Source organism: Cnephaeus nilssonii (genome assembly GCF_951640355.1).
Source record: "Cnephaeus nilssonii genome assembly, chromosome: 15".
NCBI lineage: Eukaryota > Metazoa > Chordata > Mammalia > Chiroptera > Vespertilionidae > Cnephaeus > Cnephaeus nilssonii.
The window spans coordinates 64,099,088-64,120,200 of NC_137086.1; the positions used below are offsets into that span (position 1 = coordinate 64,099,088).

General features: G+C 38.8%; 1 protein-coding gene across 6 annotated transcripts in view; it reads left to right on the top strand.

Moving 5' to 3' along the window:
* Positions 1-21,113, top strand: part of REV1 (REV1 DNA directed polymerase) — a 115,081-nt gene that overhangs the window by 81,898 nt on the left and 12,070 nt on the right. For 3 of the 6 annotated variants that reach the window (XM_079792361.1, XM_079792362.1, XM_079792364.1), the window contains 5 exons: positions 1,212-1,328; positions 5,820-5,928; positions 10,367-10,495; positions 12,716-12,870; positions 15,183-15,302. In XM_079792361.1, the coding sequence (XP_079648487.1) occupies positions 1,212-1,328; positions 5,820-5,928; positions 10,367-10,495; positions 12,716-12,870; positions 15,183-15,302 (630 nt within the window). Of the gene's footprint in view, positions 1-1,211; positions 1,329-3,786; positions 3,986-5,819; positions 5,929-10,366; positions 10,496-12,715; positions 12,871-15,182; positions 15,303-21,113 lie in introns of those variants that run through there. The other 3 variants (XM_079792365.1, XM_079792366.1, XM_079792363.1) reach the window with 3 other exon arrangements.

Genomic DNA, 21,113 nt, shown 5'->3' on the forward strand with positions numbered 1-21,113 from the left:
TGCTTCTAAATTTTCTGGATTCCGTCACTATGAAAAATATGTTTTTCTTCCTATAGAAATCAGGTCTTTAGGGAAGAACTCTTCAACTGAAGGCCCTGAGTAATGTAGGCAGGGACCTGCATTGGGCATTTTTCATATTTTTATTTATATTTACTATTACTTTGTTAGTAAATGGGAATTTTTATGGTAGTATATGTCTTTATGACTTGGGTCACTATGCTTCCTCTTGAATAAATAACTATTCTGTACATAGTGAACATTCCAACTTTTTAATTTTAATTTTGTGTTAGTGAATAGCACTAAAATACGTTGTCATTGTTTTAATGGAATTTCAAATATTTGTTAGCTAACCAGTACTTTTTCAGTAGTTCTATCTGTGTCTGAGAGATGTAGCATTTTCTTTGGAGAGTCACTTCTTCCCTTATGGACAGCACAGAACTATTGGGGTTAATACCAGAGCTTTATTTTTGTCACAAGTAGTTGCTGCTTCACCTCTGAAAGGAGTATTTAAATGTTAAAAAAATTGATTTAGCCCATTAGTGACTTTTTTATTATTGTTTATTATTTGTTCTCACAACAAATGCATCCAGTAAGATATGTGTGAAGTAATTATGCTGTAGCTTTAGAAGTTATAGTTATCTTGTAACTTAACACACACATACAAGGAAGTGATACTGAAACATTTTTATAAATAAACCAAAATAGGACTATATACTCAACATTTGATTAAATAGGAGGTGAGGTTGTGATTCCTCTGCATGTATGTGGTGTGTCTTGCTGTAAAATTGGACGGTTTGTTTAGATATTGCTCTACTTTTCTGATACCGGAAATATTAAAAATCTTAGTTAGTTCCTTCTCTCCTTAGCCCCTCCAGTCTGAATCTAGGATCTGAGTTGCCTGTTTCCAACTGTAAGAAACCAAACAAAAACCTTGGAAAGCTAGGTGCTAATGTTGTTTTAAAGTTGAATAAATGCATCCAAATTGTCAGTAGTTTACTTTTTTGGGGTGTGCTGAGAAACTTAAATGATTTGTACATGGTGATTGATAATATTCAAAGATAATAATAGCTCATTTATGGATTAACGCCTAAATAAAGCTAAAGAAAAAATATGTTTTTTAAATCTTTTGAAAACTTTTCTTTTACATATTGTTAGTGTTCTTAACTTTCCTGTACTTAGATTTTAAAATAATTTTATGCTTTTCCTCCCAGGAAAACCCGTGGCTGTTACAAGTAACAGAGGCACAGGAAGGGCACCTCTGCGCCCAGGAGCCAACCCGCAGTTGGAGTGGCAGTATTACCAGAACAAAACCCTGAAAGGCAAAGCAGGTACAAATCATGAGCTCTCTTTGAAGTCACAGTGCTCCTGTTGAAGACTTCTGGCTTTTGCTGTTGGTATTGTCGTTACAGCAACAAAAGCAGTTGAATTAATTAGCTTTTTCATTCAGGTGTTCTAAGGTGTCAGTGATACCTTAAAGCAAAATCAAAATGTAATAATATCTATGACTGGTTTATAGTTTTGCTTGGTTGAATTGGATGATGATATTTTCCTGGGACAGAGAGTGAAAAATGTTTTATAAGTTGTGATTAGTTGGCTTTGTATAAATTTAGATTGGGGATAAAAATCATGGGCAATATTTTGTGGAAGCCTCTAGACTCGCAAGTTCATTGCTAGTTGTTTGATCACTGATTACAGTGAAGACGCTAAAGTTTATGCTGCTAAAGATTTGTAAGAGGCAGTGGAATAATATAGAGTAGGACTTTAGATTACTGGAATAAGAAGATAAATCATTCCTCATATCTTTGTTGAACCTATTTTATATTAGAAACATTTTCTTTTCTCTGTGGCTTTTAAATTTTGGCTATTAATAAAATAAAAATCATAAATTTATTGAAATACTATTAATATTTTCTTGTGGGTTTTTTTTTTCTCTCCTGAGTATATTCCCTGAGAAATATTTGCTTAGAAATTAAATTCTTTAATCAGTTTCTTCGTGGATGTTTGCAAAGCCAAATAATGTTTTAGTTTGTCAGAAAAAAAAATTTTTGTCAGAAAAATGCTCATCAGAAAGAAAATAAAAATGCTGATCAGAAAGTAGTCAGAAGGTGTGCAGTTAAATTTCGTCCCAATTATTTTAGGTCCCTAAATTTTCAGTTATGAAACCTAGGGTTTGTTTTAGCAATGATCTCAATGAAATTAAAGCCACAGGAAGGCTAGTTGACATCACTAAGGCCTTTTATTTTTATTTTTATTTTTATTTTTTTGGATTAATCTTTTTGTTGGTTGTGATCATCTGTTTACATGGTACAGGTATAAAGGAAAATAATTGTAGGTACATACATCTTTATGCTTCATGTGTGTCTGTACTTTCCAGATTACCTAAAGCTTTTCTCGGTCTTTAAATCTTTTCAGAGATTTTTAAGATTCTAATATTTTGAGTGTCATGAGTAGATCTTGAGGTAGCGAATATTTTGAGCGTACTGAGATTTAGTTGTATTGAGGTATTTGACAATATGGGCAGTTTCTTAAGTATTGGTAGTATGGTTTTGTGCTTTTCTTTTTGTATTTTCTGTGTGGTATTAGAAGCCAAGTAGCTTAAGGAAATGCACAACACTTGTCACATATTGGACATTAGTAAAAACTTACTGAATGAACGTTGAAAGAAGGAAAAATATTATGTGCATACTGGTCAGTAACTTCTCTCAGTTACTCAGCGCTCAGAGTTTCTCCAGTGGGTAAAATGTTGTGTTTGCCACATGCATTCTTATTTCAACAGTTTGCATCTGGAATTTTGACCTTGTCAAGCAAGCTTTCCTTAGGAATAGCTGAGAGACAGTCCTCTTACTCTTTCCTTTCATTCACAAATGATCTGACCATAAACAGTTTGTTAACAAAACTTACTGTCAATTGGTCTTCATCAGGTTAGCCACTGGATTTTCATGACATTGTAATGACCTTTTCTAATTCACATCCCTCCACTTCTTGTGTGGATGGTAAACTGGAAGGTAAATATTAGGAGAAATATTGAAATTTCACTTGCCATTGATAACTGTCAAAAATAGATTTTTTATCACTAAAAGAGATGCATATGATACTTTGTACTTTATATTCTTTCTCTTAACTTCATATCATTCACTTTTGTGTTAGCCTTTTGACAAACCATTAAGAGCTTACCAAAATATTTGTCACATATGAAATGGATAGATTGCCCTTTATTATAAAGTTTGGTTGCAACTAAGTTTGCACTTAGAACTTGTTTTATCAATGCCTTTGTTCCTCTTTACTTTTTATTTCCTGTCTTTCTTTCTCTGGGTCCTTATTAAATATGATACTAAATTGTAAAATTTTGAGGATAAAGTTAGGAATTAGATTCTTTGGCTTCTACACACTAACCTTAAAAACAAATTCATTTCTAATGTTTTGACTTGGATGTGTAGGCAGAGCATAAGTAGCATCTTTAGCTCTTTGTAAAAGCTTTATTTTCTTATTGGTCATATTCAGAAACTCTTGTCTAACAGACAGTGTAAGCAGGACTCTCTATCGTGGCTTCCTTTGGTTAGCTGCCTCCTGAGCGATGCTCAGCGATGACACTTCTCATTGATGACCCTCATTATCTGGAATCCCTTTATACTCAAGATATCATGGTTGGGCCTTTTTATCCCTCCTGGGATTCCATTAATCAAATGTTTCCTGTCCTTTCAACAACTTCAGTGTTCATTCTAAAGAACAACAGTTTTAAAATTCGTACTAGCCATAGATTTATTCTCAGCGATTTCTTTTTCACAGACTTGGGTCCTGGCCTCTGATTTCTCCAACCGTTCCTCCACATTCTCCATGTGCCCGTCTAGTTTGTCAAGTTTTGATGAGCAGTTCTCTACTTTGCCCTCCAGTGAGGACAGTGTGTCCCTGCATTTCCCCGAATCTCCCTTGAAGCAACTCACTCCGCTGGTGGAGGGATCCACGCACTCTGCTGCACGTGGAAAAGGTCAGCCAGCCCAGCCCAGGGGAACCCCAGGCGCTGCCTCTCAGGCAGGGCCTTGGGAGCACAGGGACCTCAGATACCGTTCTCATCTCAAACATGGTTTCTGTAATTCTTAAGACGGGTACCTTAGACCATTTAACTAGTCCTTCAAATATAAGTCATCTAACTCCCCAAATTTTAATGCGTAACTCATGGTTATACGTTTGAAAGGCAGCTGGTTGTGGCTGTTCAAGCTTCAACTTTTGGTTATTGTTGTTTAGTTGTAGCCTCTTGAACTGTGATACTCACAATCCTGAAATTCTTAAGGATTTTCAGCTTAGAGTAACGAACTATTAAAGCTGCTATGTAGTCTTCTCAGACGCTTCAGAAGTAGTCTGTTTTACATTCTGTCCTTAATTTGTCATACTCTAACACATATTAGTCACAATATATCAGAAATCATAGCTCTAATTATATACTCTGCTGTTTTTATTTTTTATGTAAGTGGGATTTGACCTCATTAAGATGCCAGTCCTCAGAGTTTCGTTTGCATTTATGCTTTGCGTGTATGGGTGCCGAATCCAGAAATGCTTATATGGGTTGCATAGTTCGTAAAAAGATGTTGACTGTTGGAGTCAAACCCGGAACAGTTGTTTTAGCTCAGAAAGCCAGACACCTAGCTATGTTTTCCTGGTAGTGCTTTAAGTTGGCTGATTTTTTTATGGAAATTATGTCTCTGAAAAATGTCAAAGAGAAATGCTGAGTTTTGAGTTGCATTGCTACAATATACTCAGAATAGGTTTGTCTAGAATTAGCTGAAGTGGTGTATATTTGTCTGGTTTTACTAACTAATGGTATTTTTGTTCACAATAGAACTATAGCTGAGGCTGTTTTTAGAATTACGTTTTTAAAGCATATTCTTCTTGGAGCCTATAGCATTATGCAAGACTGCAACTGAAGCTGTGTTTTCATCTGCTTCTCAGTTATGAGGGAGGCTGAAGGTCCACAGGAAGTGAAGTGTCTGTAGTTCACAGACTCTTAACTTGTGTGTGAAGCTGGCAGTTTGCTTTGGATAGGAAGAGATACTGGTGAGCTGTACTATTCAGGCTAGAGCTGTCTTCCATAAAGCAGTTGGTATTCTGACCACACTTACTGTTTAATTGAACCTGCATTGTTAAATCAAAAGTAGAATTTTCTGGAAGGGGGGATAATATGCAGCTCTTTTACCTGACATATGTTCAAAAGAAAAGTCTTAAGTTTAGGATGAAATTTATTTATGGTATATGACCTACTAAATTATTGTTTGATTAAATTTCTTGTAGGAATTTGATCTTTGTTGAACATGTTGTTAATTAGTTTTAAGTATTGCAGTTAGTTCTTTTAGGAAACAGCAAAAAACATTTAGAGAGGTTTATATTTTCCCTTAACTGTTTTCCATGAGAGGTTTAGCTGCTTAATTCTCTGAGGCTATAAGAGGGGTTCATCATCCTGATCACTTTTCATCCTTGTCCATCCAAGAGACTGGGTTCAGGGGATATTTCATATTTAGCTTTTGATCATTTTTTACAAAGTATTATTAAAACAGAATACTTTCCATTTATTCCGTGTTTTTATCTGACTGCTAGTAGAAAACTTAATGGAAACAAACCATTTTAGAAATACAGATTTCCTTTTATTAAATAAGATAAATACCAATGGAGATAAACTATATTTGGTGTTTGTTCAACTTATATATACATTTATTTTTTATTTATAAATTTATTTGTATAAGAAATGAATGGAAAATAACACTTCTTGAATGGAAGTTAAGGAAAATAAGTTTTTAACATATAATCATTAAGTTTTATTGTTTTTAAAGCAGATATACCAGATTCATCACTGTGGGAGAATCAAGATTCTGTTCATACTAATGGAATTGATTCTGTTTTGTCAAAGGCTGAAATTGCATCTTGCAGTTATGAAGCCAGGTATGTGGAAATTAACTGTGTTATAATATTTAGGGAGGGTTAATTTTACTTAATTATTTTCATATAATCTTTGGAAGTGGATTCAGACATGCTAGTCAGGCCTGTGATTTAAAAATGTACAGACATGTTATGGAAAGAAATGTTTCTAGCCTTAATTCTTTCCATTTCTTTTTCCCCCACCTTATAAATGTAGATTTCTTTTTGTTGTTGTTGTTGATCTTCACCTGAGATGTATTTTTCCCATTGATTTTTTTTTTTTTTTTTTTTTTTTTTTTTTTAGAGAGAGTGGAAGGAAAGGGGAGGCCCAGAGAGAGAAACATCAGTGTGAGAGAGACACATCAATTGGTTGCTTCCCTTACATGCCCCAATCAGGCCGGGAATTGAGCCTGCAACCGAGGTACATGCCCTTGACTGGAATCGAACCTGTGACCATTCAATTCAGTCCATGGGCTGACACACTAACTGAGGAAAACCAGCTAGGACTTTAGAAAACTTTTGATAGTTTTCTGAGGAACCCATAAGTTCTACAGTGGAAACCAAAAGAAATTGGACACTGGAATTTTTTAAACCATTGTCTTCTGAAGCATGGAATTAAAGAATTAGATACTTTTGAATGGGAGAGGCTTTAGTGTTCATCTACTCTAATCATTCCTTTAACAGCTAAGAAAAATCCTTTGTGATATTAACCCTTAATACTCAGTATCTTTTAAAAAGTATGTTAAAACTTGATTGCCTATTAAGTTAAAAGTAAATAATTCCATACTGGCCTACCCAATAATCTCACTTATGGTTGCAGTGTTGTCTACTTGTTAGCACCAGCTTTGTGGATCTTTATCTTATAGTAAGCGTATACCTTAATTACTATTGGCTGTCTCAATATAAGAAGAAACAGACATATTATATATATGTTTCTCATACTTAAAAAAAATGAGTCATTTAAAAATAATCTATTGTAATAGTTGTGAAAGTAGAAGGAGTAATAATGAATTGATTAAAAAGAGCAGTCTTTTATTTTTCTTTTCTTTTCTGACAACTAAACATGGACATTTTTACCTTTATAACAGCAGGCATATACACATTGTTGGCAAATGTTAAAGTATTTAATTTAAAATTTATAAAAACAGTCTTACATTAATTACATTTTTCAGTATTTTTTTTTTGAGAGAGAGAGAGAGAAGTAGGTAGCATCTTGTGGCTTTGTCATTCATACTTTTAAAAAATTGAGATATAATTTCAGGTATACATAATGATTCAATATATGTAACATATTTCAGTCTCAGTTAAAAGTTGGGGTTATTTAAGCAATCTAATCTGAACAAAAATTTTCAACTCAACATCATCTAACTAAAATAGTTTATTTAAAATTTTCCAATCTATATATCTAAAAGGCTAAGTGACCGGTCGGTCGTACAGCCGTCCGACCAACCAACCAACTGGTACATATGACATGCACTGGCAATTTAAAAATAAACATTGACTCACGCATGCACGATACATATAAAGCTCTCCCTGGTGCCAATCGCACATATACAGGGAGATATTAGAATAAGTTTAATCAATTTATCAGACATTGTTTTTATCAATGTTGTTTTTATATCATGTCTTTTTGTTGTTATATCATGTTGTGATTGTTTGTTTATTAATCAATTTATATATTTTCATATACATTTTATTTTCTTTCATCTCTGACACTCCTATTATGGAGAAAGGGTGAACAGTAATATTAAAATATTTCTTCTAATTAATTTCCTTTCAATATGCATGAATCCATGCACTGGGCCACTAGTTGTTTTATAAGAGGCTATTTAAGGTAAAAGCATTATCTGTGTGTAATTACAAAATATTTTAAATTCTTTTCCACTTGTGACATGTCAAACTTTTACTCATAAACTAACTTTGCCTTTCTTGACAAAATTGTTTTAATTTCTTTCATTGTTTGTTGAAAATATAACTGAGTTAAAACTTACTTTAGTAAAAAAATAACTACCTATGCCTTCTGGACTGGTCTATTTTTGTTAGCACAGGCAGGTTAGAGCTGATCTCACGTTGTGCCCAATAGGCTGGTGTCCGCCCCCCCCCCCCCCCCCCCACACACACACACACACACACACACACACGGGATTATTGAACGGTGACTTGTGCGGCTGATGGCTGGACAGTTGTGTCCCGGATCTGGAGCGTGTGATGAAGCCCAGATACTCTCTCAGACTTTGGGTTTTGCTGGTTGATGAAGTGAAAGCTACATCTTTCTGTGCTCTTTAGGATCTCTCTTCTCACTCAGTGCCCCCAAGCTGAATGCTGGCTTGGCTGCTGAGGCTGCCTCCAAGGTAGAAGTGTCACAGCTCCTGGTGGGTCTGGATCCCCATAGCCACACTTGTGTCTAGACTCCAGGCTTCTGTTGGGTTTTGGATGGTGCACTTGTATCACAGGTGGTGGTTGTCAAGCTGAGTTATTACAGAACAATTGGGCTGATGGTGTATGAGGGCCAAATGGTATGTAGCAAGCCATTTAAATGCTACTTAAGTGGCAGATGTTTATTTTAAGGAGATGCAGAAATGATGAACATGAATTTGAGTTTAAGTTGGGGGAAACCCCACAAAAACCACAGTAGTGGAATTTTGGTCTTTTAATTGTAATTTTCCATTTTCTAGATGGCTCATTGCTAATGAAGGTCTGCAGAAAACAATTTTGGATACCCTTTTGTTGTGGCTATCTAATAGTTACATTTTCTTTAAGTGGGAAGATTTTTAAAAATAATATATTCACAATTATATCAGAGATATTTCTGGGTTCGGAGTGGAAACTGGACTATGGGGATGGTTAGCCCAGCTTTATGCATTGGTGAGTTTTCAGTAGACAGATTAATAATGGAGCTAGCAAAGGATGGGATGTGAACACCAGCTAGTGGAAGTCACAGAAAGGAGGCTGTGTAAATGTAGGTCAGAATATGCATTATTGTTAGTAGTTTTACCCATACTGACTGAAAGAACACGCTTTGTCTGTAAGTGAGAAGGTAGATATGTAGATGAATAGATGATAGACAAATATCCTAGGATCATAGATTTTTTAAGATCAGATAATTTCTAAACCTGCTTTCATGGGCTTTTGTAAGGACCCTTTGCTCCTCTCAGTGACATAGATGTCTTTTGTATACTAAATGGACCCTGGCAGTGAGTTAGTGGTTAATATTTTTTATATCGTTTACCCAACATCAAAAATAATTGTCTGAGTGTAGCCTGTGACCAGAAAGAGCATGATCTCTGCAGTGCGAACTGGGAAAAGCTATTTCTGCCAGACACGTTCGGGAAGTATTGGTGTGTATCCTGCATGGGATTTCAGCAGGAGGAATAAGACAGAAGTCACTGTAGTGTGGAGTCACTTTAGACCAGTGATTCTCAACCTTTTTAATGCTGTGACCCTTTAATACAGTTCCTCATGTTGTGGTGACCCCCAACCATAAAATAATTTTCGTTGCTACTTCATAACTGTAATTTTGCTACTGTTAATGAATCATAATGTAAATATCTGTTTTCCAATGGTCTTAGGCGACCCTGCTAGCGGTTCTCAACCTGTAGAGCCTAAATATTTATTATGTATATATAGAATAACCACTTGATGTATTTCCATAGGAGTAGATAATCTGGTGAAAACATTGCTCATTATTATTTTGCTTATATTTTTATCTTTTTTTCTTGGTTCATTCCAGAGTAGTAAAATGGGATTTTACTAATTATGTATAAGTCCACAGTTACACTTTTGTGCTGAATGCTCCAGATATCAAAGGTATCAAAGGTAATGTGTGTGGGGCATTGAGGCACACAACAAGATTTTAAATTTACCATTTTCAATTAGGTCCTTCAAAGTTCTAGAACCCTGGTTCCTGCCCAGACTGTTGGCATCTCAGCCACTGTGGAGGCACCTGCGGAGCATGGCATTGGTCAGTGGGAGCCAGGTGGTAGCAGGACGGGTACATTTCGTAGCACTGCTTTTTATAGGCTTTTGTGTATATTTTGTCTTTGGGGGCTGAGCCCTGGCCAAATGGTTCCTGTGTCAGGAAGAAAGCCTCTCTTTGATTCCTGCTCCCTGGTGGTTGAGATATCTCCAGCACATGGCAGCTGGCGTCTCTGCAAAGGGGCCAAAGGTCTGAGTCTTAGGAGAAATCTCCCATTGCAGGCAGGAGCCACACGTTGTGATAACATATTTTGGCACATCTCCATGTGTCACTTACACTAACCAGACAATTGTGGAATTCTCCTTTGGGGGGGGGAGACAAACCTGTAAGGTTTTGATGCTTATTTTTACCCCTAATGAGAATGGAGTCAAATGAAAATTAGTATATTAGTGGCTTGCGATATGGTATCATGTATTTGATTTTTTTTTTTGCATTTAATATTTTTTAGTATAACTTCCATTTCTTTTCTTTTTTTTTCTTCTCTAGACAAGTTGGTATTAAGAATGGAATGTTTTTTGGGTACGCTAAACAACTTTGTCCTAATCTTCAAGCTGTTCCATATGATTTTCATGCATATAAGGAAGTTGCACGCACGATGTATGAGACATTGGCAAGGTATAGTATATGATATCGTCACTGTGTGTCTGTTCTGCTTGTTGTGTCTGATATTAAAGCGTCCAGTTGCTTTCAGATGATCAAAGTTGCTTTTTTTTTCTTAATGTATTTTTATTGATTTCTGAGATGAAGGGAGACTCCAGGAGAAAGAGATAGAAACATCAATCATGAGAGAATCATTGATCGGCTGCCTCCTGCACACCCCCCACTGGGGATGGAGCCCACAACCGGGGCATGTGCCCTGACTGGGAATGGAACCGTGACCTCCTGATTCATAGGTCGCTGCTCACCCACTGAACCATGCTGCAGGGCTATTCATTGCTTTTGCTAGACTTTTCTCTCAGGAACCCTTTCCTCAGCATCCCGGTATGGCAGTATGTCCTCCTTTCTCTGAGAAACTCCAGTTATCTGTAGTTCCATCTTTTTGTGCTGCTGAACTTGGTCAGAATCTGATTTTAAAAGTATACTGGAGGCCCAGTGCACGAAATTCGTGGAAGGGCCTGGGCCCTCACAGCCCCCACTTCGTCCAGAATGTCATCCGGAAGGATGTCCAGTCTAATTAGCATATTATGCTTTTATTATTATAGATAACTTTAGTCAGTGGTTCTAGTTTTCTTTCCATGGAACCAGACAAATGAAGGCTAGGAATTTTTAAACCTGGTTATTCCTTTTTATTACATTGGAATTATTTTTTTGTTTAAAATTAGAACTGATGGTGAACAAGTAGAGACTCTCTAAAACCCTTTGTCTTCTAAAATTAGTAGATATGCCAAAAGTTAGTTTCTGTAAAAGTTAGTTTTAGTAATAGTTTCAAGGTGCTTGATTAGTTGGCTTGAGAAAAGGAGATTAATTTTTAAAATGTTTACAGTATAGGTATATTTAATATCAATTCAGAACTCACAATTTAAAATAAGTATATGCCAGACCATGTGTGCTCTAAATACAAAGGGGCAGATGAAGTTGCCTGGCATCAGTATGTACGCCTGAGTGCTGACTGATGAGCCCCAGGTATAATCACAGCTGTCCTTAAGACCCAAATGCAGGAAAGTTGGTATTGCCGAGTGAAAGGTGTGCTTTTTAAATCCTGTTCTGAAGCTGTCAGTAGTAGAGTCTGAATGAGGGTAGGGAGTGGCTGACTCAGCTAAGTAGTGGTCCTCATGTGCTCTGGGTCCCAGAGCCAACTGCCAGCTATGCACATATAAGTCCTGATAGAATTTTAGTCTGTTGAGACATTTTCAGTGGCATGTGGCTACTAGTATTCTTTGGGGGGGATATCCGTGATATTCTCCTACTGCCCTTCGGAAATCCTGCCTTCGCTTCCTGTCACCGTGCCTCAGGGCAGCTTTCACTCTGAACAGATTCTTCAAGTCAAGCATGCCCTTCTGCTCTTACAGATGCCACCCTTTATTTAGGCATAAACAAAACGTTCATTCATTCTTGAATAGATACAGACACTTATTAGTCTGACATGTTGTTTGCCTACAGTAAGGTGTAGGTGAAGGATGAGGCGTATGCCTCCTAATGTACATTACCAGTGGGCTCCTGAAGATACATTTTGGTCCTAAGGCCTCTGCTTGCCTCCCACTCGTGGTCCATGCATTTAATTAGCATTGGAGCACATGGCAACGCTCCTCTCCCTTTTCTTCTCTGGATAGTAGTAGTTAAAACAAGTTTTTTTGTGTGGATACTTCATAACCAAAAACAAAAACCTAAAGTAGTTCTCATGCTGGGAATGTAGACGGTGTCCTTTTAGATGGGCGTTTCGGGTGATTGGCCATTGTATACTGCGTCCTAGGCCTGCTACTGTGAATGGTGTGGAATTGGGGCATTTTTGTTTAGGGCAGCATTGATTATTTATATGACAGATGTATGATTTTTCTATTCTTTAAGAATTCTGGTAAACCATGTCTGAAAATGTTTTAGATTAAGTGTTGACAGTTCTAACTCATCTGCTACTTTTCAACTATTCAGAGGTTTATAAAGGTGTTCTGAGCATAGATAAACTGGAATGATAATTCCTGCTGTTTTTTGGTAGATAATATGGAAAAAGAGAAAACACTAATTAAGTTTGCACTTGGGCCAGTTTAATGAAAATGCTGTTTTTTTATCACCTTGTAAGGATGTGTTGGAGGGGGTACCATGGAAAGACTGTATTTTCCACGTTTGTGGTGACGGATGCTGTTGTAGCTGTGCCTCATCGCCTGTGCTTTGTGTTGACAGCTATACACACAACATCGAAGCAGTCAGCTGTGATGAGGCGCTGGTGGACATCACTGAAATCCTTGCGGAGACCAAGCTTACGCCTGATGAGTTTGCAAGCGCTGTCCGCATGGAAATCAAAGACCAGACTCACTGTGCTGCTTCTGTTGGGATTGGTTAGTATCCAGCTTCTCTCCTATTGTTCACTTTACTCAAAGTATTACTTTGGCTCATTGAATATCACTTAATTTTTAGGAGTGATTTTTGGGTTTTGTTTTTATTACCTTACTGCGTAGGCCTCTTCTAAAACAATTCTTATCATTGCTCACAATTGTGCAGTACATGAGGTAAAAGTGTGGGAAGTGCAAGTCAATGGTTGATAATATCTTTGGAATAACCAAGTTGGAGTGTTTCTCACCTGTCCTTCAGAAATGGGAGAGTTGAAGTCAGTGTGTGTGAACAGTGTACTCTCTGTCAGGTGTGGGCAGAAGCCATGGTTACAGCGGGGTGGTGAGGGTGCAGAGTTCAGTGTGAAGTTCCAGGCCTATTGTAATCAACTCCTTTCTGAACTCCAGCCTCCTGGACTGCGCGGCCATCCTGTCTCCACTCGCAGTTCCAGGAATCGCCTCGTGAGGGTGCCCTCAGCGACGGTCTCGCCTCTCACCCATAGCCTGGTTGATCTTACGTCTTGCCCTTGGTTTCATCATTAACTCCCACCATTTATCCTTTTGTGGACCCGTCCGCTGTGCCCTCTGGAACCCTCTCTCTTCATGCCTACCCTTCCCAGAGCCACCTCCACAGCACCTTTCTTCTTGCCATTCTCTCAAGTGGATCCAGTTTGTCCCTGCCGTGCTCTGTGCCACAGGCTAGAGCGGGCGGGACACCTCTCTTGGCTTCCCTGTCACTTCCAGTCATTACTTCTCCATTCTCATTCAGAAACCCTTCTTCCTCTGAGTTCCTGCCTCATTTGTACTGGAGGCCTTTTAATTGATGCAGATAAAAGAGCCAGTGCTAGTGAAGGAAGATTTTTATGACTTCGTTTCCCAAGAGGACCAGAGGGCATGCCGTACCATGCAGGACCCGTGGGGGAGCACCAGGGCTTGGTCAGGAGGAGGAAGCAGGAGTGAGAGGAATCCTAGTCCTGAGTCTTTACTGGGGTTTCTTTAGGAAAGGCCAGGCAGGGCAGAGCAAGAGTAAACAGCTCAGGACTGGCTGCTTTGGGTACTTCCAGTGACCTTAGGGTGGTCTGTAAGGGTGGTCTCTGGTTGCCTGTACCTGGCTGTGGGATGAGGGAGAGCAGGAACATACTGGCTTTGTGTGTGAGTTGGATAAGGAAATTGTTGGGGTGGCTGGCTGGCCTGTGGGAGGCATGTTCACTAGGAAGTGTTTACTCTTTAGAAATTAGCTAGCCTCAGGAGGGAGTTGCTCACTGCCCAGTAAGATTTTTAATGTGTCAAAATATCATAAGATACAGAAAGTAAAACAATGTTAATACATTCGTTGCATCCCTCTATTACTAGCTAGCCTGCCTGGTGTTTGGCCTGCAGATCCTTCTCATCTTTCACTTAGGGCTCACCTTGTGCAGTTCGGTATCAGGCACAGGCTTTGATGTGTTTTTTATTGGACGTATTTTTAATGTACAAATATGACGATATGAAAAATTCTTTTAAATTCAAGCACATAATTAAAATTCCCACATGATATTTCCTCTCCTCAGCCCTCTTCTTCAGAACTCACCATATTTATCATTTTGGTGTGACTTTCTAGGACATTTTCTCTTCTTGAATATCTATATATTTACCCTGGGAAACACATGGTTGTTACAGAAGTCTACCCTAAAATTAAGACATGTGCTTTCTATAAGCCTTACATCATTTTGGAGGTGTCATTTTTCACATACAAGTTCACCTGACATGTTGTTTCTCAGGTCCCTGGCACCTTCCCAGGAGCCTTTGCTCTGCTCTAGGTTCGTGTTCACATCCACACCTGCGGCCTCACTGCCAGGTCCGTCTTGTTTCTACTGCACGTGTCCTGGTTGTAGTGAAACTTCTGGTTCTTTGGCTTTCTTTTCCCAAGTCCAATAGAGTGCATTTGGCCTGATTGCCCTGCCTCGCCTGGATCTGCTGGTTGGTAAAGTGAGCTAATTTCTGAGCATTGCCCTCAACTTCCTATAAACCACTGTCGTTGAGACTGCTTTCTCTATTCCCTTACCTGGGTAGGAGGTGTCGAAATGATACTTATTTTGGAACAAAGAGGAACATGGTTACTTACCTCTGTTCAGTAACCATGCCGGTTATAATCTGTAATAAACAAAATTTTGCTGGTTTTATATTGTATTTGAAATGATCAAAATTGTAAATAATTTACTTTCATTATATAGAAATTTGCTCAATAACCTGTCTGTAGATGTCTTTGTTAAGAAATTTTAAAAATAATCGTGGTGAATATTTCTTGAACAACTTTTGCTTTGTTTGTTTTTGCTTTATAGGTTCTAATATTCTCCTGGCTAGAATGGCAACTAGAAAAGCAAAGCCAGATGGCCAGTACCACTTAAAACCAGAAGAAGTCGATGATTTCATCAGAGGTCAGCTAGTTACTAATCTACCAGGTGAATGAATACAGACCTTTTCTTTTTAAGATTAATTTATCATAAACATTTATTAGTGCTAAAAGTTTCATAATTTATCTCTTTTCCAAAACATGAATTAAGTATTTATTTTTCAGTGCCATGAGAAAAATTTAGAATTTCATAGTGACTACCTCAGTTGATTGATCAGGATCTTAATGTTACATTTAGTTTTGCTTTTAATGTGTTTTATTTTTAAGTATTTCTCAAGCAGCAAGATAAAGAATTCTAAGAAATCATTTAAAGCGAATAAGATGAAGTTGGCTTTTGGTCCTTTAAATAAATCATAACTGAAATAATGTACTTCTAGGTGAAAGATAAAATTTTGAGACTCAAGTCACCTACTTATAAAATTATCCTGCTGGACTAATGACAGTTTTCTGATTTTAGTGAGCAAGTAGTTTTAATTAAAAGGATAAGGTGTATGAACCGTTAACTCAAAGATTTAAGTAAAACTTGCATCTCCATCTTTCTTGCCAAGGGCCAGCATGTTTACTTTTACATTTTGTGTAGGACTGTGTGGCCAACCTTGTATGTAAAATCTTTCCGTGGAGAACCATCAAATAGAGTTCATTATAACTTGTTGCCTTTTAACGGGCCTTAAATAGATGTGGGTTTTTTTTTGGGGGGGGGGGGGTAGGACAATTCCTTTCATAATTATTAAATATTTAAACTTGCTTTCTAAGGAATTTCTCTAAACCATGCATCAATCCTTGATTATGTCAGATAATCTCGCCTCTTTGCTATAAAGCAGCCTGTCTGAGCTTCACCAAGCTTCCGTGGGTTTGTGGTGGGAAAGTTCAAAGCAGCATATTTTTTATGAAAGTTTTTTTTAATTCATTTGGTTATTAAAAATGGATTTAGTGAGCCCAACCGGTGTGGCTCAGTGACTGAGCATTGACCATGAACCAGGAAGGAGTCACGGTTCGATTCCCCGTCAGGGCACATGTGGTCAGGGAGCATGCCTGGGTTGCAGGCTCGATCCCCGTTGTGAGGTGTGCAAAGGCAGTCAGTCAGTCAATGATTCTTTTTACTTTAATATATCTTTTTATTGATTTCAGAGAAGAAGGGAGAGAGAGAGAAACATCCATGATGAGAGAGAATCATGGATCGGCCGCCTCCTGCATGCCCCCCACTGGGGATCGAGCCCGCAACCCGGGCATGTGCCCTGACCGGGAATTGAGCCCTGACCTCCTGGTTCATTGGTCGACGCTCAACCGCTGAGCCACGCCAACCGGGTAGTCAATGATTCTTATTGATGTTTCTATCTCTCTCCCCCTCTATGTAATGAACCCTATTTGATGATTCTCCATGGAAAGATTTTACATACAAGGTTGGCCACACAGTCCTGCACGAGAACATTAAAGTAAACATGTTGCCCCTTTGCCAAGAAAGATGGAGATGCAAGTTTTACTTCAATCTTTGAGTTAATGGTTCATATACTTTTCCTTTTAATTAAAACTATTTGTTCACTAAAATCAGAAAACTGTTATTAGTCCAGGAGGATAATTTTATAAGTAGGTGACTTCAGTCTCAAAATTTTATTCCTTCCTCTCTAAAATTAATAAAAAATAAAAATGGATTTAGTGATATTTGTAGATGTATATTGCTTAAGTCAATAAAAGTATATCTAAACTAAGACATTTCTGTTATAGGCCACAACATACTAAATGACCCAAATGCCATTTTATGATGGGTTAATTTTAAAGCTTCCTGATCCCATATTAAATAACTTAAAAGAATGTAATGTCAGAAATGTGAAATATGACATTTTGATGGTTCATTTGATGTTAAATTTGAATAATTAATCTTATAAAATCAAGCTAGCAAATTACAGGCAGGTCCTTGAATGATGTCATTTGGTTTAGTGTCATTTTGTTTATGATGTTAAAGAGAGAAAAAATCAATTCCCATGGGAGTTGGCACATTCTCCCTTCCCCATTCTGTGTGGTTTTTTTCCAGGGTCTCCAGGTCCCTCCTACACTTTAAAGATGTCATGTGAGGGGAATCAGGTGTCAAATTGTCCCTGGTCTGAATGAGTGTGGGGTGGCCTTGCAATGGAAGAGCGTCCTGTCCAGGGGGGTCCCGCCTGGTGCTCTGAGCTGCTGCATGGGCTCTGGTCACCGCTGGACTTGAACCAGTGGGTTGGAAAATAATGACCTTACTTGTTTTTATTACTCTTTCTTAAATGTATGTAGAGCTCACATTTATTTCAATACTTAATAATTTTGAGGAGACACATTTCAGTCCATAACGCCATCATGAAATGAATCATTTTTGTAGAGTTTGTTTATTTGCTTGCTGTTGGTGTTTTTACAGAGAATTTTAGTTCCTTGGCCCAGCAATCTTACCCTTCACCTTTATTGGCTTCCTGGCTGGAGGGATATTTCTTTATTTCTTGAAGGGCAAGTGTGAGGTTCTTAGGCACAGCCTTGAATTTCCTTGTGGAGGTCTGAACAACAGAGGCAGCAAGGCTGGCTGCCTCTGCCAAGCGCCTTCTCATGCGCATCGTCTACCTCAAACACCACTTGTGTCCACCCAGAACTGTGGTATTCATGTGTTTAAACTGTTGACTTTTATAAAATCTCCAAATTCTGTATTTAGAACATTTCAGGTGTGCGGAATGCCAGCCTTCTGTTACCTGTCCTGCAGATGGCTCTGTAACACGTAGTCCCCAGGTGTGCTCTGCAGAGTACAAGCTGCTGCTTTAAAAAAGGGTTCATGCAGCGTGGGGACCTTCGCAGGGGAGGGCCCACACAGTCAAGGTTCTGAGAATTCTTACCATAAAGACACCTGTTTATGTTTCTTAAAAACTGGTAATCTCCCCAAAATATTTGAAGATGGATATGTAATACCTATTAACATCTTGCGGAACATGCTTTGAGGAAATTATGCTCTCTGACCAATAACCAGAAGAAATTCAGTGTTTACACACCTCACTCCTTGTTTTCCACAAGCTTTCTTTGGCCCTAAATTTTTATTAGCACATAGTGTTTCTCGCACAATAATACACAGTTATTGTAGCTACATAAGAAGGAAAAACACACTAGTTACGTTTACTTTAGGGAACTCCACAGATTAATGATTATATGTTAGGCTAAGAAATACATTACTTAGTGAGATCTGTTTATCTAATGAAAGACAGGACTGTCCCCAAGAACTATGTAAATGCAATAGTTGTTTCTGTGTGTTCTTCGGATCTTTGCAAGGCTTTTCATATTGTGCATGTGCCCAATTTAAGGGCCCTCTCTACCTGTTCACCTGACTCTGGGCTGTGCACTCAGTCTGTGGTTCCCACCTCTGTTCTCAGAAATGCATGAACATGTAGCTGTGCAGAAAGGTCCACGCTGTCCTGATACGGTAGCCAAAGGGAACTAGCAACACGCATTAAAGTTAAGTAAGACAAAGTCAGTTCCTCGGGTGTACTAGCCACATTGCAGCGCGCACTAGCCACATGTGGCAAGTGCCTCTTGGGTTGAACAGCGCAGGTACAGAACGTGTCTAGTATCACAGACACTTCTGTTGGACAGCACTCAGATGGTGAAACTATTCTCGAAACTACTCTCGTGTGGCTCTGTTGGGCTATCACTGTCTGACGGCAAGGAGGAGGCGTTGGTGGCCATTTCTAATCTAAAGTAATGGTTCCCATTCAAGGACAGGTACCAAGGCTTTGTCCCAGTGACTTGACCAGGAGCTTCCACATCTGATTTTCTTCTCTCCTGAGACTCCAAGACCTGGTTCTAAGCTAGCATATTTCTCTGTACTTTTTTCTTTCTAGGTGGCTGCACTCAGTGTGAGTCTTAAGACCCTGTTACTTTCTCCTTAGCCACACCTCCTTTCATTATTAACACTCATATGATGCAGTCAGTTAAACTAGCCACCCTCTCGGGTTTTGGTGCTGATTCCAAGCTTAACTTTTCCGCCCCACTGTAGGTGATAGGGTTAGAGGTCGACCACTCCCATGCCTCCCTCCCACACTGGACTTCAGGACATTCCTTGCAGTAGGTGAGCATGCAATAGAGAGAATCTTTTCTACTTCCCTACAGGACAGTTCAGTTAGATTCAGTTGATTGTGGCTAATTGGATAGTTTAATAGAATGGCCTTTCTTTTGTACCTACTAGTGAATAATAATTCTGTTTGGTCTACTCAAGATACTCTAAAAAAACTATAGGTTTCCTACCCCTCCCCTCCCCCAGCACACAGCACACACACTTGAATATCACCTCTTACTGACTTGGCAAGTCACCCAGAACAGATTGGCTCCCAGATCTGTACGGGAAAGAGCATGGTTACTTTTGAGAGTGGGGAGCAGGGCAGTGATGAGAAGGAAAAAACAGACACAGAGCCTTCTCTGAACCTGAATAGGAGAGTGTCTGTCTGACTTGTCTCTGTCTTTGGCCAACGTAGTATATGAGAATACTCAAGAGTTTCACCTAGAACTTCACCTTTTCCGAACGGTGTTCCCCTGGAAGATTTGTTGTTATTGTTAACTCAGACTCTGGTATTATTACTTTTCCTCCATTCTGACATGAACTTCAAAGTGGGAGGCAGCACCCTCAACATCTTTTATCTAGCTTCCATTAGGGAATCAGTTCTCTTGGTTTAATCTTGTCTAGCCCCCCCTCCGTGGCCATAGGTCTCTTGTGAGGGTGACAGCCTCCTAACCTTGGGTTACTGCTTCAGAGGTCCTCCTGGCAGAAGTTGGACAGGCTGGGTGTTCCTTCTACTGAAGCCACTCAGAGGGGCCAGAGTGACAGTGACCAGCTGATGTCAGATTGCTCTCTGTGAGTCTCTGATAAGATCCTGCAGGAGACCAGGAATGCAGTCTTTTCCTTATTGATGAAAAAATACTGATTTGGAGGTTTGGAGGCCATTTTAATAAGAATTTTAGTTTCCCTTGGCTACTCTCAAATATCTTTCCTAGATATGTATACCTTTGTTAAGCTTTCAGGCAAATTGAAAGCAACAGATCCCATCAGCTTCCTATGGGTGAAGGTCCACCCTTGCATTTTGGACAGGGTGACATAGGGACTAGTGCTTGCTGCCCAGCTGTAGAAAGGTAGTACCTTTTCTGGGAGATACTCTTTGTTTATAAAAGAAATCTCTCTTCTCCCAGCCCTCTTCTGCCTCTCGGTTTCTTAGGGAACCTTCATCCCCAGGTCACTGGTACCACTTGTCCAGGTTTGGGCCTGTGTTGTAAGTTCTTGTTCTACTGCCCATTTAAAGAAAATGTGGTTGGAACTATATCGGAAACTTTCTTTGTTAATCCTCACCTGAGGATATTTTTCCATTGATTTTTAGAGAGAGTGGAAGGGAGAGAGACAGAAACATCGATAAGAGAGAGACACATTGATTGGTTGCCTCCGCACATGCCTCAACCAGGGCCAGGGATTGACCTGCAACCGAGGTACATGCCCTTGACCAGAATCGAACCCGGAACCCTTCAGTCTGCAGGCCGATGTTCTTTCCACTGAACCAGACAGGCTAGGGCCATAACTTTTGCCATCACCAAAATCATAGTAGAATCCTAACATTCATGAGTTTCCTCATATGTCTGTAAATCATACTATAGCTGAATTAGTTGATTCTATGAATAAGGTAGAAATCTTGATATTACTCAGTAATAAGTAAAAATCGCATTCTTTTGAGACCTTACCTCTACATATTTGAGAAATTCTGGTTCACCTATATGTGTATCCCAAATTGAGAAGAAGATTCTAGAAATAACTTTACTAGCCTGATTTACACAGAAAAATTCTTTAACCTATGTGTTGCTTTGATTATGTCACTTA